General features: G+C 28.7%; 1 protein-coding gene and 1 long non-coding RNA gene across 3 annotated transcripts; one reads left to right on the forward strand and one right to left on the reverse strand.

Annotated features, from left to right (window-relative positions):
* Positions 1–7350: 7350 nt before the first annotated feature.
* Positions 7351–8598, reverse strand: LOC146722360 (uncharacterized). The gene is made up of 2 exons (XR_014925199.1): positions 7716–8598; positions 7351–7606 (listed from the first exon to the last, which is right to left on the reverse strand). It is a non-coding gene; the product is annotated as an uncharacterized LOC146722360 (long non-coding RNA).
* On the forward strand, positions 7835–13139 carry LOC114944449 (polyA-binding protein interacting protein 2). Of its 2 annotated transcripts, none has more exons than XM_029320336.2 (4): positions 7835–8050; positions 9044–9251; positions 9530–9721; positions 9839–13139. In XM_029320336.2, the coding sequence occupies exons 2-4, from the start codon at positions 9078–9080 to the stop codon at positions 9941–9943; spliced, it is 471 nt and encodes a 156-aa protein (XP_029176169.1). In that variant the 5' UTR covers positions 7835–8050; positions 9044–9077; the 3' UTR covers positions 9944–13139. The 2 variants fall into 2 exon arrangements, with proteins under 2 accessions (XP_029176169.1, XP_029176170.1); XM_029320337.2 differs by lacking the exon at positions 7835–8050 and adding an exon at positions 8088–8612.
* The last annotated feature ends 775 nt before the right edge of the window (positions 13140–13914 follow it).

Consider the following 13914-nt stretch of genomic DNA (forward strand, 5'->3'; position numbering starts at 1 on the left):
CCGCGCACGGCTCACATATATATAGCCCATTTATTAGTGCAATTTTTAAGTTCCTTATTTTTCAAAGTTCACCTTTTTACGTTATCAAATATTTTTACGTTTTCAAGAATTTTATATTTTTACTTACCGCAGTTTCTTATCCAAATGTAAAATCTTTTATCGCAGTCTATAAAAAATTGAAACAATTTACAATTTTATGATATAATATTATTATTATTACAATTTTTATATATATGCACATCTGTCAAATATCGTGATTTATTTCACATTATTATTATCTATTTTAATAAAAAAAAAACAAAAACACTTGCAACAATCAAAAATAAACCGCCTGCCGCGAACGGAAAATGCCAAGAAAGCACGCAATTTCCGCGAATCTCGTAATTTTTTTGAAAAATCAACAATTTCAACGAAATTGTAAATTCTTCAAATCACTGCACAAGTATAATTCACAATAATAATTTTCAGTAACTACGATAAAAAATCGTATACTGAAAACCGCAAACGAAAGTGCAATGGGAGTAAGAGTAAAGTCTGTGATAAAATTAATTGGCAATAGAAAATTAATAATTTTCAAATAGAAAAATTTTGAAATTACCGAGGATTTACAAATAATAAAGTAAAAATATTAAATAATTTATGTGACTTTGTATAGTGAACACATCAACTTGGCGGAATCTTGACTACTCATCAATTTAAGTAAGCAATTCTAAACACAATTAAGATCTTTCACATAAAAAAAAATAACTTATTAATATAAATTAATATACCAAAAGAATAAAAATATACTTAGACAATCACGGTGAAATATACTGCAATGACGAACTTACTCGGAAATATCCTTGATGATGGGGACTAACTTTTTGATGCTGGATAACATCTAATTGTTTTCAATTCTCATATCAAGCGGTTCTGACGATAATTTTAACTAATAATGTTCAAAAGAATTGATGACGTGGAATGGGCCGTCAACCTGTTCTACTAACAACAGGGAACTCGTTTACATGTTTTTTGACATAATCAAAAAGTTTACCATCTTAACTAAAAAATGGTTAGCCGATTAGAAAAAATATCTAATTTAATAAATGTTATAAGCGTAACCCAATTTAAATTTATCGACTTATTAAACCAAAATGTTCATTAAAAAATAGACTCTAATGCGTAATATGTCATAATTTTTCTTAAGAGAATTTTTATTGTTTTTATATTTACTGAAGAAGGCTGAGGTAACAGCCGAAACGTTTTATTATTTTTATTATCATTGTATCTACTAAGAAATAAATCAATTATGTGTTGACATTACATCTCTCACTAATTTAATATGCTCGTTATAGTTGGCCCTGTCTTTCTAAATCTTATTTTTATAATATCACACGAGCCTTGTCTTTAAATATCTAATTGTTTTCCTTATTAAATTTAAATAATTTATGTTTTCGAATTTTGCTCGCGGAGAGGATCTTTAAAACAAGATTTTTAGAAGAGAGGACCTTTAAAATATAAACAGGCAAAAACGTTGGAAAAATTAAAGCGCGCGTTTAAACAGATAAACGCAATGAAATAAATACGCAATTGTTTTTACTTATCGCTGTAAGCTCACAAGCTTCTGACGTGCTATACACTTTTATATAATATATACAAGGTGTCCGGTAACTAACGGACCAATGATTAAGGGCGGATTCTCTGGCTAATTTGGAGACGATTTTTCCTTAGCAAAAATGTTGAGAAGTCAATAATTTTCGAGTTATAAGCGATTGAAAAAAATAGGTTTTTTGAAAACTAAACGTTTTGGAGTTAAAAGTCTAACATAATTACATTCTTCAGTTAATTTCAGGTAGAGTTTACTATAATAAAATTTTAATTTAAGGCTTAGTTATAAAGATACATAATGACAAAGATTGGAAAGTTGTAAAAAATGATGACCTTTTTCGACATTTTTGCTGAGGAAAAATCGTTCCCAAATTGACCAAAGAATCCATTTGTAATCATTGGTCTGTTAGTTACCGGACACCCTGTATATTGGACACGAGTTTCGTTTGTTTCAGATTCTCGAGAGTTGAAGTAGGAACATACGAGTATCATATATCGTTTGTGACTTGCCGAATGAAAGCAAGACAGAGAGCGAACGAGATGATGAGCTTAATAGCTCATAATGTTATAAATAAATAAATAAAAAATTATAACCTGACCTACTAATTATTGAATCTTTTTTTAATAAAATGTTTCATTATTATTATCATCTAAGTCTAAGTCGTTTAATTACTTTTTAGTTTTTTAATAATTAATTTAATTTATTCTAGTCATTTTTATATGAGAAAAATAATATCACGTATACGTTTTATAATGAATTAATATATTTCGGGAACCAAATTATATATTCTTAATAATATAAAAGTGTTCAAAAATTATATTTAACTTTTAATTTTAATTATTTTATAGCAAAGAGTTTCGAAATCTCTTACACACATAATGGGGATTTTTTTTCATCCATATAATTCGCAATTAAGTATATATGTTAATTATTAATTTTAATAAAATAAAAATTAAAATTAAAGGTCAAATATAATTTTTAAACACAAATATATTAAATTAATTATAAAACGTATACCTATGATAGTATTTTTCTCGTACAAAAATAATTAGAGTAAATTAAATTAATCATCAAAGATTAAAAATTAATTAAAGAATTTAAACTTATATTTTATATAATAATAATAAAACATTTTATTACGTCAAACCGTCGTGAAATAATTAAATAAAATTTGCTTAGTAAAAATAAAAGTTACGTCAAAGTCAAGTTTTCTAAGCTTATAAAACATTTTATTAAAAAACAGATTCAATAAATATAAGTACATGTTATATATATACTTATATTTATTGAATCTGTTTTTTTTTATAAAATGTTTTATTATTATCATATATAATATAAATTATTTAATTATTTTTTTATTTTTTTATGAGTAATTTAATTTGTTCTAGTTATTTTTGTACGAGAAAAATACTATCACGCGGGTATACGTTTTATAACGAATTAAATATATTTATGTTCAAAAATTATATTTGACCTTTAATTTTAATTTTGTATTTTATTAAAATTAATAATTAACATATATACTTAATTGCAAATTATATGGATGAACAAAATCTCTATTATGTGTGTAAGAGATTTCGGAACTCTTTGCTAAAATAATTAAAATTAAAAGTCAAATATAATTTTTGAACACTTTTATATTATTAAAAATATATAATTCGACTCTCGAAATATATTAATTCATTATAAAACGTATACGTATTAGTATTTTTCACATATTAAAATGATTAGAATAAATTAAATTAATTATTAAAAAACTAAAAATTAATTAAACGACTTAGACTGAGATGATAATAATAATGAAACATTTATTAAAAAATAATTATAATAGGTCAGGTTAATATTTTATTTATTTATTTATTTATAACATCATAAAATTCTGTCCTTTCCGAAATACGCGAACGCTACGAAAAGATAAATCTCGTACATGCCGCCGGACGAGTTCATGAGCATGAGACGCTCTTATCTTGGGAACGTATTAATAGTTACTGCATTGACCACTACTACAATATGGCGCTGAAATCAGTGAGAAATGCTGGTCTCTCCTTCATCCAGACCTTTGGCGATCTGTCTATTAATCTGTGCTAATGAGCTGATTGATGATGAGCTGAAAGTTACTGATAAGCGATTATAAAATATAAAATTAAATGATTAACCGAGTTTTTTCGCGTGACAGATATGTGCTTTTTTAAATTCTCGTATCACACAGATTAATAGACAGATCGCCAAAGGCCTGCCTAAAGAAGAGACCGCCATCTTCGTGCGATAGACTTTGCCCCTTACCGACACACTTTGCCCCTGGTTCGAGTCCGTGCTAAGCTTCGTAGACTTGAACCAAAAGACTTTGCCCCTGGTTCGAGTCCGTGCTAAATTTCGTAGACTCGACCAAAAGACTTTGCCCCTGGTGCAAGTCCAGGCTAAATTCGTTTGACATTACCAACAGACTTTGCCCCTGGTGCGAATCCAGGCTAATTGATCATGAGACCAATTTGAGAGATTTGGCCCCCGTTGTGTGTGTGTGTGTGTGTGTGTGTGTGTGTGTGTGAGAGAGAGAGAGAGAGAGAGAGAGAGAGAGAATATTTTACATATATGCATATATATATATAAAATTTATTAAATATAAAAAATATATTTTTTACACATAAAATGTTTTTTTATTGAAATAATCACGATTTTAAATGTGATATAACACAGTGTTCAAAAATTTTTAATTAAATTTTTTAATTAAATTTTATTAAAGAAAATTACTTGAAATTTTTTACATTAAGAATTTAAAGGCTCCTTATTCTCTTGTAGAAATTTATCACTACGCCAATTAATCACTTATTTTGAGTATTTAAAATACTATAATATACAGTAATTTAAGTATTCGAAATAAAAGTGATTAATTACTCGAAATAAGTGATAAATTGGCGTTACTAGTAATAAATTTCTATAAGGGTTGAAATAAAGTATAAGAGATAAATAGGCTATATGTGAGCCGTATGCGAAATGTGAGATGTAAGACGCATATTGAAATTTAATTTTTCGATATAACTTTCAAAAATGTACACGAGGTACAAAAAATTAGCTTGGACATTTGTAAGACTTAAAATTGGGATTAATTCTCAATTCTATTAATTAAATTTCGATATAACACACCTTACATCCGCGCACGGCTCACATATAGCCCATTTATTAGTGCAATTTTTAAGTTCCTTATTTTTCAAAGTTCACCTTTTTACGTTATCAAATATTTTTGGTACGTTTTCAAGAATTTTATATTTTTACTTACCGCAGTTTCTTATCCAAATGTAAAATCTTTTATCGCAGTCTATAAAAAATTGAAACAATTTACAATTTTATGATATAATATTATTATTATTACAATTTCTATATATATGCACATCTGTCAAATATCGTGATTTATTTCACATTATTATTATCTATTTAATAAAAAAAAAAAAACAAAACACTTGCAACAATCAAAAATAAACCGCCTGCCGCGAACGGAAAATGCCAAGAAAGCACGCAATTTCCGCGAATCTCGTAATTTTTTTGAAAAATCAACAATTTCAACGAAATTGTAAATTCTTCAAATCACTGCACAAGTATAATTCACAATAATAATTTTCAGTAACTACGATAAAAAATCGTATACTGAAAACCGCAAACGAAAGTGCAATGGGAGTAAGAGTAAAGTCTGTGATAAAATTAATTGGCAATAGAAAATTAATAATTTTCAAATAGAAAAATTTTGAAATTACCGAGGATTTACAAATAATAAAGTAAAAATATTAAATAATTTATGTTTTCGAATTTTGCTCGCGGAGAGGATCTTTAAAACAAGATTTTTAGAAGAGAGGACCTTTAAAATATAAACAGGCAAAAACGTTGGAAAAATTAAAGCGCGCGTTTAAACAGATAAACGCAATGAAATAGATACGCAATTGTTTTTACTTATCGCTGTAAGCTCACAAGCTTCTGACGTGCTATACACTTTTATATAATATATACAGGGTGTCCGGTAACTAACGGACCAATGATTAAGGGCGGATTCTCTGGCCAATTTGGAGACGATTTTTCCTTAGCAAAAATGTAGAGAAGTCAATAATTTTCGAGTTATAAGCGATTGAAAAAAATAGGTTTTTTGAAAACTAAACGTTTTGGAGTTAAAAGTCTAACATAATTACATTCTTCAGTTAATTTCAGGTAGAGTTTACTATAATAAAATTTTAATTTAAGGCTTAGTTATAAAGATACTATAATGACAAAGATTGGAAAGTTGTAAAAAATGATGACCTTTTTCGACATTTTCGCTGAGGAAAAATCGATTCCCAAATTGACCAAAGAATCCATTTGTAATCATTGGTCTGTTAGTTACCGGACACCCTGTATATTGGACACGAGTTTCGTTTGTTTCAGATTCTCGAGAGTTGAAGTAGGAACATACGAGTATCATATATCGTTTGTGACTTGCCGAATGAAAGCAAGACAGAGAGCGAACGAGATGATGAGCTTAATAGCTCATAATGTTATAAATAAATAAATAAAAAATTATAACCTTGACCTACTAGTTATTGAATCTTTTTTTAATAAAATGTTTCATTATTATTATCATCTAAGTCTAAGTCGTTTAATTACTTTTTAGTTTTTTAATAATTAATTTAATTTATTCTAGTCATTTTTATATGAGAAAAATAATATCACGTACGTTTTATAATGAATTAATATATTTCGGGAACCGAATTATATATTCTTAATAATATAAAGTGTTCAAAAATTATATTTGACTTTTAATTTTAATTATTTTTTAGCAAAGAGTTCCGAAATCTCTTACACACATAATGGGGATTTTTTTCATCCATATAATTCGCAATTAAGTATATATGTTAATTATTAATTTTAATAAAATAAAAATTAAAATTAAAGGTCAAATATAATTTTTAAACACAAATATATTAAATTAATTATAAAACGTATACCCATGATAGTATTTTTCTCGTACAAAAATAATTAGAGTAAATTAAATTAATCATAAAAGATTAAAAATTAATTAAAGAATTTAAACTTATATTTTATATAATAATAATAAAACATTTTATTACGTCAAACCGTCGTGAAATAATTAAATAAAATTTGCTAGTTACGTCGAAGTCAAGTTTTCTAAGCTTATAAAACATTTTATTAAAAAACAGATTCAATAAATATAAATACATGTTATATATATACTTATATTTATTGAATCTGTTTTTTTATAAAATGTTTTATTATTATCATATAAAATATAAATTATTTAATTATTTTTTTATTTTTTTATGAGTAATTTAATTTATTCTAGTTATTTTTGTACGAGAAAAATACTATCACGGGTATACGTTTTATAACGAATTAAATATATTTATGTTCAAAAATTATATTTGACCTTTAATTTTAATTTTGTATTTTATTAAAATTAATAATTAACATATATACTTAATTGCGAATTATATGGATGAACAAAATCCCTATTATGTGTGTAAGAGATTTCGGAACTCTTTGCTAAAATAATTAAAATTAAAAGTCAAATATAATTTTTGAACACTTTTATATTATTAAAAATATATAATTCGACTCTCGAAATATATTAATTCATTATAAAACGTATACGTATTAGTATTTTTCACATATTAAAATGATTAGAATAAATTAAATTAATTATTAAAAAACTAAAAATTAATTAAACGACTTAGACTTAGATGATAATAATAATGAAACATTTATTAAAAAATAATTATAATAGGTCAGGTTAATATTTTATTTATTTATTTATTTATTTATTTATAACATCATAAAATTCTGTCCTTTCCGAAATACGCGAACGCTACGAAAAGATAAATCTCGTACATGCCGCCGGACTGAGTTCATGAGCATGAGACGCTCTTATCTTGGGAACGTATTAATAGTTACTGCATTGACCACTACTACGATATGGCGCTGAAATCAGTGAGAAATGCTGGTCTCTCCTTCATCCAGACCTTTGGCGATCTGTCTATTAATCTGTGGTATAACCAAATTAATACTTGAGACAAAAAAAAATGCCACGTGTTCGTGATTGAAAAAAAAAAAATTTGATGGGAGAAATAAACAAATAGAAGATATGTCTCACCGATGTTCCGTCTCGCATTTCCTTCCGTTTTCTGGAGCTTTCGTGAAATTTCGACGGACTCCATTCGCGAAAAATCTCGGAGCACATTACCAGTAGCGCTGCTCCGATGCGCGGCATTGCTCTCAAATAACGACGCTGGTGGCAGCACTGCTGCGAACGCTAATTTGCGTTGAACACGACACGTATATTTCGGTGTACATATACGTGGTGTGCGGCCGAGAACTGCGTAAATCTGTACGTACACGACGATAAATAGGTATTTCGTGCGGCGACGACGACGACGACGAGGAGGAGCGACGAGTCTCCGGGAGCCCTGTTTTTTTTTCACAGAAAAGGTACGTTCGCTCTCTCTCTCTCCCCCCTCGAGTGAAGCATCTCCGGTTCTCAATTTCTCCCCTCGCTCGCGGGGCCAGGCCCAGCCGTTCGTCCGCCGTAAAAATAGGGGAATAAACAATCGGGGGACGCGTCCCCTTCGAGCGAGCGCGAATTCGCGGCCGACCCGATACGCGAGTCGCAAAGATGGTCGCCCTCATCTGTCAAGCGACGACGACGACGACGACGATCTCGTATGCGCCGTCCGTTTTTTCCGATATGCGCCGTTAGAGAGAGAGAGAGAGAGAGAGAGAGAGAAAGAGAAATAGAGAAACCGGGGGTCGTTTCCAAATTTCAAGTAAATCATAAGAAATTCAGGCCTCGATCGGGGCAGATCGGATTCCCATATGCGCGAGATTCGTGTCACTCCGAGACGCGGACGTCTCGTTTGTTGACTCTTTATTCTCTTTCTCCCTCTCGGCTCCGCGTCTGGCTTCTCAAGGTTGCGCGTTTCGTTCCGTTTCGGACACCGCCTCGAAAGAGGAAACTCTCCGGCCCCGGACGGCGCGCGCAAAATCAACGAAGGTTCGTTCAATTCGCCCCGGGGGGGTATTGTGTTTACAAGCCTTCGAATTCCGCGATTCGTCGAAGATAATGATAGAGAACTCTGTTTATTCCAAATTGTTTGTTTGTTTGTTGAACGTTGTACCTCTCCTCTCCCCGGTATCTTTTTGCGATTACTCCGATTATTTCTCAATGCGAATGACAGAAAGAGAGAAAGCATACATTATTTTTTATTATGTAAAGAATCGATTATGTATGTATATACATATATATATATATATATATATTTAATATAATATAATTTAATAATATATATAAATATATACATATATAAAAATGTATATATATATATAATTATATGGAATCGACATTGAATTGAGTTTAACATTGCTTTCTCGACATATGATACAAATCACTTGTGTTCGATGCATATTGATAGAGAGAATTTGCAGGTGAACGTTCAGTATATTGTTCAACATTCTGGCTATGAAAATGAAGATTCCGAATAGTGGATCTGGAAACGGTTATTACGGGCACGAAACAGGTATTACTTCTTACATGGATAACAACAGCGATACGGAGCCTGAGGTGCAAGGAATAAGCGATGATGATTTCTCGGAATATATGTGGATGGAGAATGAGGAGGAATTTGACAAACAGGTACTGTCTCTTCTCTTTCTTTGTAAATATACAATTTTTATAAATTATACATACATATATATATATATATATATATTATATAATTGCTCAAAATTATATCATGTATATATATATATATTCTACATGAAATTTCTCACATAGATACTCTAATTATATATATAGTTGGAGTATATATGTGCAAGAAAATTTCACATAGAAATATATATATATATATATATATATATATATAATATTCAAATATACAGTATACATTTTATGAAACTCCTTTTAACATATAGGTATTGCAACAATTAGAAGAGGAAGAATTGATGGAGGAGTGTCTAGAAGCAATGTTGGAAGAAGAGAGGCAACATCAGAGGAATATGAATTCCACAGCTTGGTCTACTGCTACTGGCACTTCCGACAATAACGCTGCTGAGCTTTGTCAACAGCTTAGCAATCTGAGAATGCCCGATGATCTCGCTAAACAGGTAATATAAGCAAAGTATTTCCTTTCTTCAATGTCTTTTAACATGAAAAAAAAAGATAGAAATCTTTACCAGTTATTATTATAATATCAACGTGCTTCTCTCTAATGGAATTTCTAGAGTACGCTAAATCCAGATGCAGCTGAATTTATTCCAGCACGTAAATCAACTGTGGTACCTGTAAGTACATCGTCAGAAACCGCAGTCACCACAGAACCGTCGTAGAAATTTTGTGTATCTTTTTTCTCGTCCCTCCCTGTTTAAGTCACGTAAAATCGGGCTACACGTAATATTTAGAATTTACTATTTCTAATCCGAGACAGTCATATTAAGTGAATCGTTAGAAGTTCAATGACTGTGACTGTACGTACAAAGAAAGATAAAGAGAGATAAAGAGCGCGAACTGTACAGCATGGTGTGTAATGTGCGTCATCCAAACGTAATGCTAGTTACGTAACCCCCGGGTGAAATGAATACTTAAATGCATTACCAAAATTTTTATAGACGAAAAATATCAAACGTGATATTGCATGGAATAATTATGTATATGTTTTTTGCCGAAAAATATTAACGAACGATCATGTATACAAATCACTTGTTAAAAAAAATTTGCAATTTATATCTCTTGTTCAATGCCGTCTACATTGAGAACAAGTTTTTGCGGAGGCAGATATTTTTAGCCTTTTTTAATTTATATAAATTACAATTATTGCATCTATACGGAAATAACTTATTATTTACACACACACACATTGAAAAAACAGAAGGTATAGAACGCACGAATTATTTAGAAAGAAGAAAGTCTCATAAGTTTCTAAAGTAATGTACATACAAGCAGGAACATACACACATATTGTTTTGTAAATTATGTTCATAACTTATGTATATGTATGTCTCAATCAGATCCCATCATCCTCTGGAGAGTAAACCTTTTTATCTTTTTCAAGCTGTAAAACATAAGTGTAAAGCTTTTTACAGTCTAAGAAAAAGTGTTTTACAGCTTGGTATCCATCTGCCCAATGAAAACTTTCCTTAAGAGTTCCTTTTGTAATACTTATAGCAGAGAGAATGAAATATTTATAGCAGGAATCATTAGTCAGGATATATTATACCATCATGTATTAAATATATCATGTGTTAACAATTATTTCACTTCCAATAGATGAATCGACACAATTGCAAACGTATAATCGGAAAATCGGAATTATAATTTGTACAATATATCATATATGTTTTGCTTAGAAATCTGCATTAGGAAAATTATATCCAAATACTATCACATTGAGTCCTGCTTCAGCATTCATTTAACAAACTTAAAGATCTCAAGTGAAAGTCTTACTTAGGCTGTGAGGGACTCTTTATGACTCTTTTTAGTGACACTGAGAATCAGGATATTGTTTACTTATTTTTTAAATCATTTTCCATGAGATACTTCGAAATTTTAGGAGATTGTAGGTTGTAGAGTGTAATCTTGATGAAAATAGAGTAAATGGTGAATGTACTTCAAATCGGCTTGAATAGCAAGAAGATTGATTTGACTTTTTTGCTATAGTATAATATATATTTATACATATATACTCATTATTTACAAAAGTGGATATCACATCACATATTTGTACAATATTTGATACTTCCTCCCTATCTCTTGTGATTTCTTACGAACAACACGTTTTACTTGAAATAACTTCTAAATCACATCATCCCATTTTCTTTAAAATTTGGATATATTTAATTATATCATTTGTAAATTTAAAATCAAACTTTTTGCAATTCTAAGATTATAATAGCAATTAAAACGCATTCGTGCTTACTTACTTGGTGATATCTGCCATTCTTTTTATTGATTATAAATAAGTGTCCGAATTTTTAATAAGATCTATATATTGAGATATCTATATATTATGTGTTGCGTTCTATATACTTTATACGTGGTAAATATATGCACATTGTTTTAGTCAATCTGGTTTAGTATAAACGTAGAAACTGTGATTATAAAAAAAGAAAAAAAAGCGCGTTACTAAGTTTACCGAATATTATTCATATATATGAGACACATTACATTAGGCTTTTACAATCCACTTTGGAATCCCTTCCCTTTCCTATCGTTTATTTTATATAAGAGATACGATATTACTAAGCTTATAATATATACGCCCAGTTACAGACTTAATTGTCAGAAGAATAAAAATTAAAAAAAAACGACAATGCGCGACTCTAGGAATAATCGGATATTTTACGTTTAACAAATTGAAGGTAACACAAGGAGATTACGATATTTGCGATTTTGCTCTAAAGGAAAAAAAGAATCAAATCAATACGAGTCTAAAGCAGAGACTGATTTCACGTCCATTCTTACGTCAGCTTTAATATCCGAATTAGATCATATATAACCGTCTTTTAATTATTACTTTACAACTGTTAATCTAGGCTCTGTGTAATATAGAAAAATTATTTGCAATACTATACTATGCTGCATAATACTGAGATATACCGTTGAATATACTGATATTGCTAAAAATATGAACTATTGTTCTACATTTAAGGATTTATTAATTTAAAAAAATCTAGTTTCTGCTATATGTATGGCTTAAAATTTCGTTTCTTAAAATTTCCAAAACAAATTGATCTTATCTAGAAAAAACGTATGCGAATAAAAATGCGATTTATTTACAGATTAAATAAATAAGTCAGTCGTTATGTGTGAAAAATATATATGTCATAAGTGTACCTATATATATATATACATATATATATAGCCCTCATCATTGTTAAAATTTAAAATTGTACAAATTTAATTTTGTCTTAACATTTTCAAATAAAATACTTAACTCATTATATATATTAGAAATTGCATCACAATAGATTTCAGAATTAAAATGTGTAATTGCTTATAAAAAAGCAATATACATAAATATCGCATGATTTATTCGCATAATTTCTTTATATTTCTTATAATTAAACTTGTCTCGAATCTTTGATAAAATGATTACGCATCACTTTTTTTCAACTCACTTGCATATATTGGTATCTCTAACCAACATGTAATATTAAGAATATTAGGTTATTCTAGATTTAAGACAAATGTGCAGCTGTAATCTTCTCGTACACAGTATGAAACAGTACTACAATAAATGATAGTCATACATCATCGTAATAACTGATTATATGTATCTACAGTAATCAATGCAAAAACATTATATCTCGAATGTACTGTGAGTTTGATCATTTGCGTGTTTACGAGAATAACTGTATCTTTTTTTAGCATTATGTTAATCAAAAGAAAAAAAAAGTACAAAAGAAAAATGACAAAAATATAATTTTCACGTTAGGTCACATTTCCGGAAGAATGATATAATTATGTCATTCTCCGCGTTATTATACATTTATTATGTACACTTTGTGCAATGCAATGCATATTGGATTGTAAAATAGCTAGTATATATTAATTCAAATAGAGATGATACATTACTTTTATATATACATATAAATATATATATATATATATATACATATATATATATTATTTTAACTTATAATGTATTTTTTGTCACACTTCTAGCAATTTTTTGCATTTGTGGTTTTCCTCGTGTCTGCTCTTTATTTTTTTTCTGTAGCATTTAATGTATAGCATAAAGCGAAATATAGCTACATGTATTAAAATGTAGAAAGTTTTATCCATTCTTTTCTATCCCACATTTTATAATAAGAAAACGGCATTTGAATAATATATGAATAATTTTATATGAAAAACATACATATGTTAAATAATAAATAGATCCTTATTATGAGAAAAGCATCACCTTATATTTGGCAGCATATCGATTACAGTATTTCAATCTTAAATGTAATTACAATATCATTAATACTTATCTCGATAATAAAAAATGAGGGCAATGTCAATTTGTTACATAACATATTGACATCTATTTCGTGCCGTATAATCGATGGTTCGATTCATATAATTATAAAGAAATCTGCAATATATTATAATATAATAATATATGTATCAGAGTACTGAAATATAGTATGCTCTCTAAAAATCGAAAGTAATAGAATTGTGTATTTAATGCATAGACAGATAATAAAATCATATTGATAATAAAGAAATAATTTGATATAAAGAGTAAATATATAATCTTTACACTTTTTACCGTAAATATGAAGATTAAATTATAAATCCACAAATAATATCCGAG

The sequence above is a fragment of the Nylanderia fulva genome, unplaced genomic scaffold (assembly GCF_048542155.1).
Source record: "Nylanderia fulva isolate GAGA-0341 unplaced genomic scaffold, ASM4854215v1 Scaffold325, whole genome shotgun sequence".
Lineage (NCBI taxonomy): Eukaryota > Metazoa > Arthropoda > Insecta > Hymenoptera > Formicidae > Nylanderia > Nylanderia fulva.

Coding starts and splice junctions, on each gene's coding strand:
- LOC114944449 (XM_029320336.2), top strand. CDS start 9,078: ATGAAAATGAAGATTCCGAATAGTGGATCTGGAAACGGTTATTACGGG. Junction 9,252..9,529: donor AGGAGGAATTTGACAAACAG/GTACTGTCTCTT, acceptor TTTAACATATAG/GTATTGCAACAATTAGAAGA. Junction 9,722..9,838: donor CCGATGATCTCGCTAAACAG/GTAATATAAGCA, acceptor TGGAATTTCTAG/AGTACGCTAAATCCAGATGC.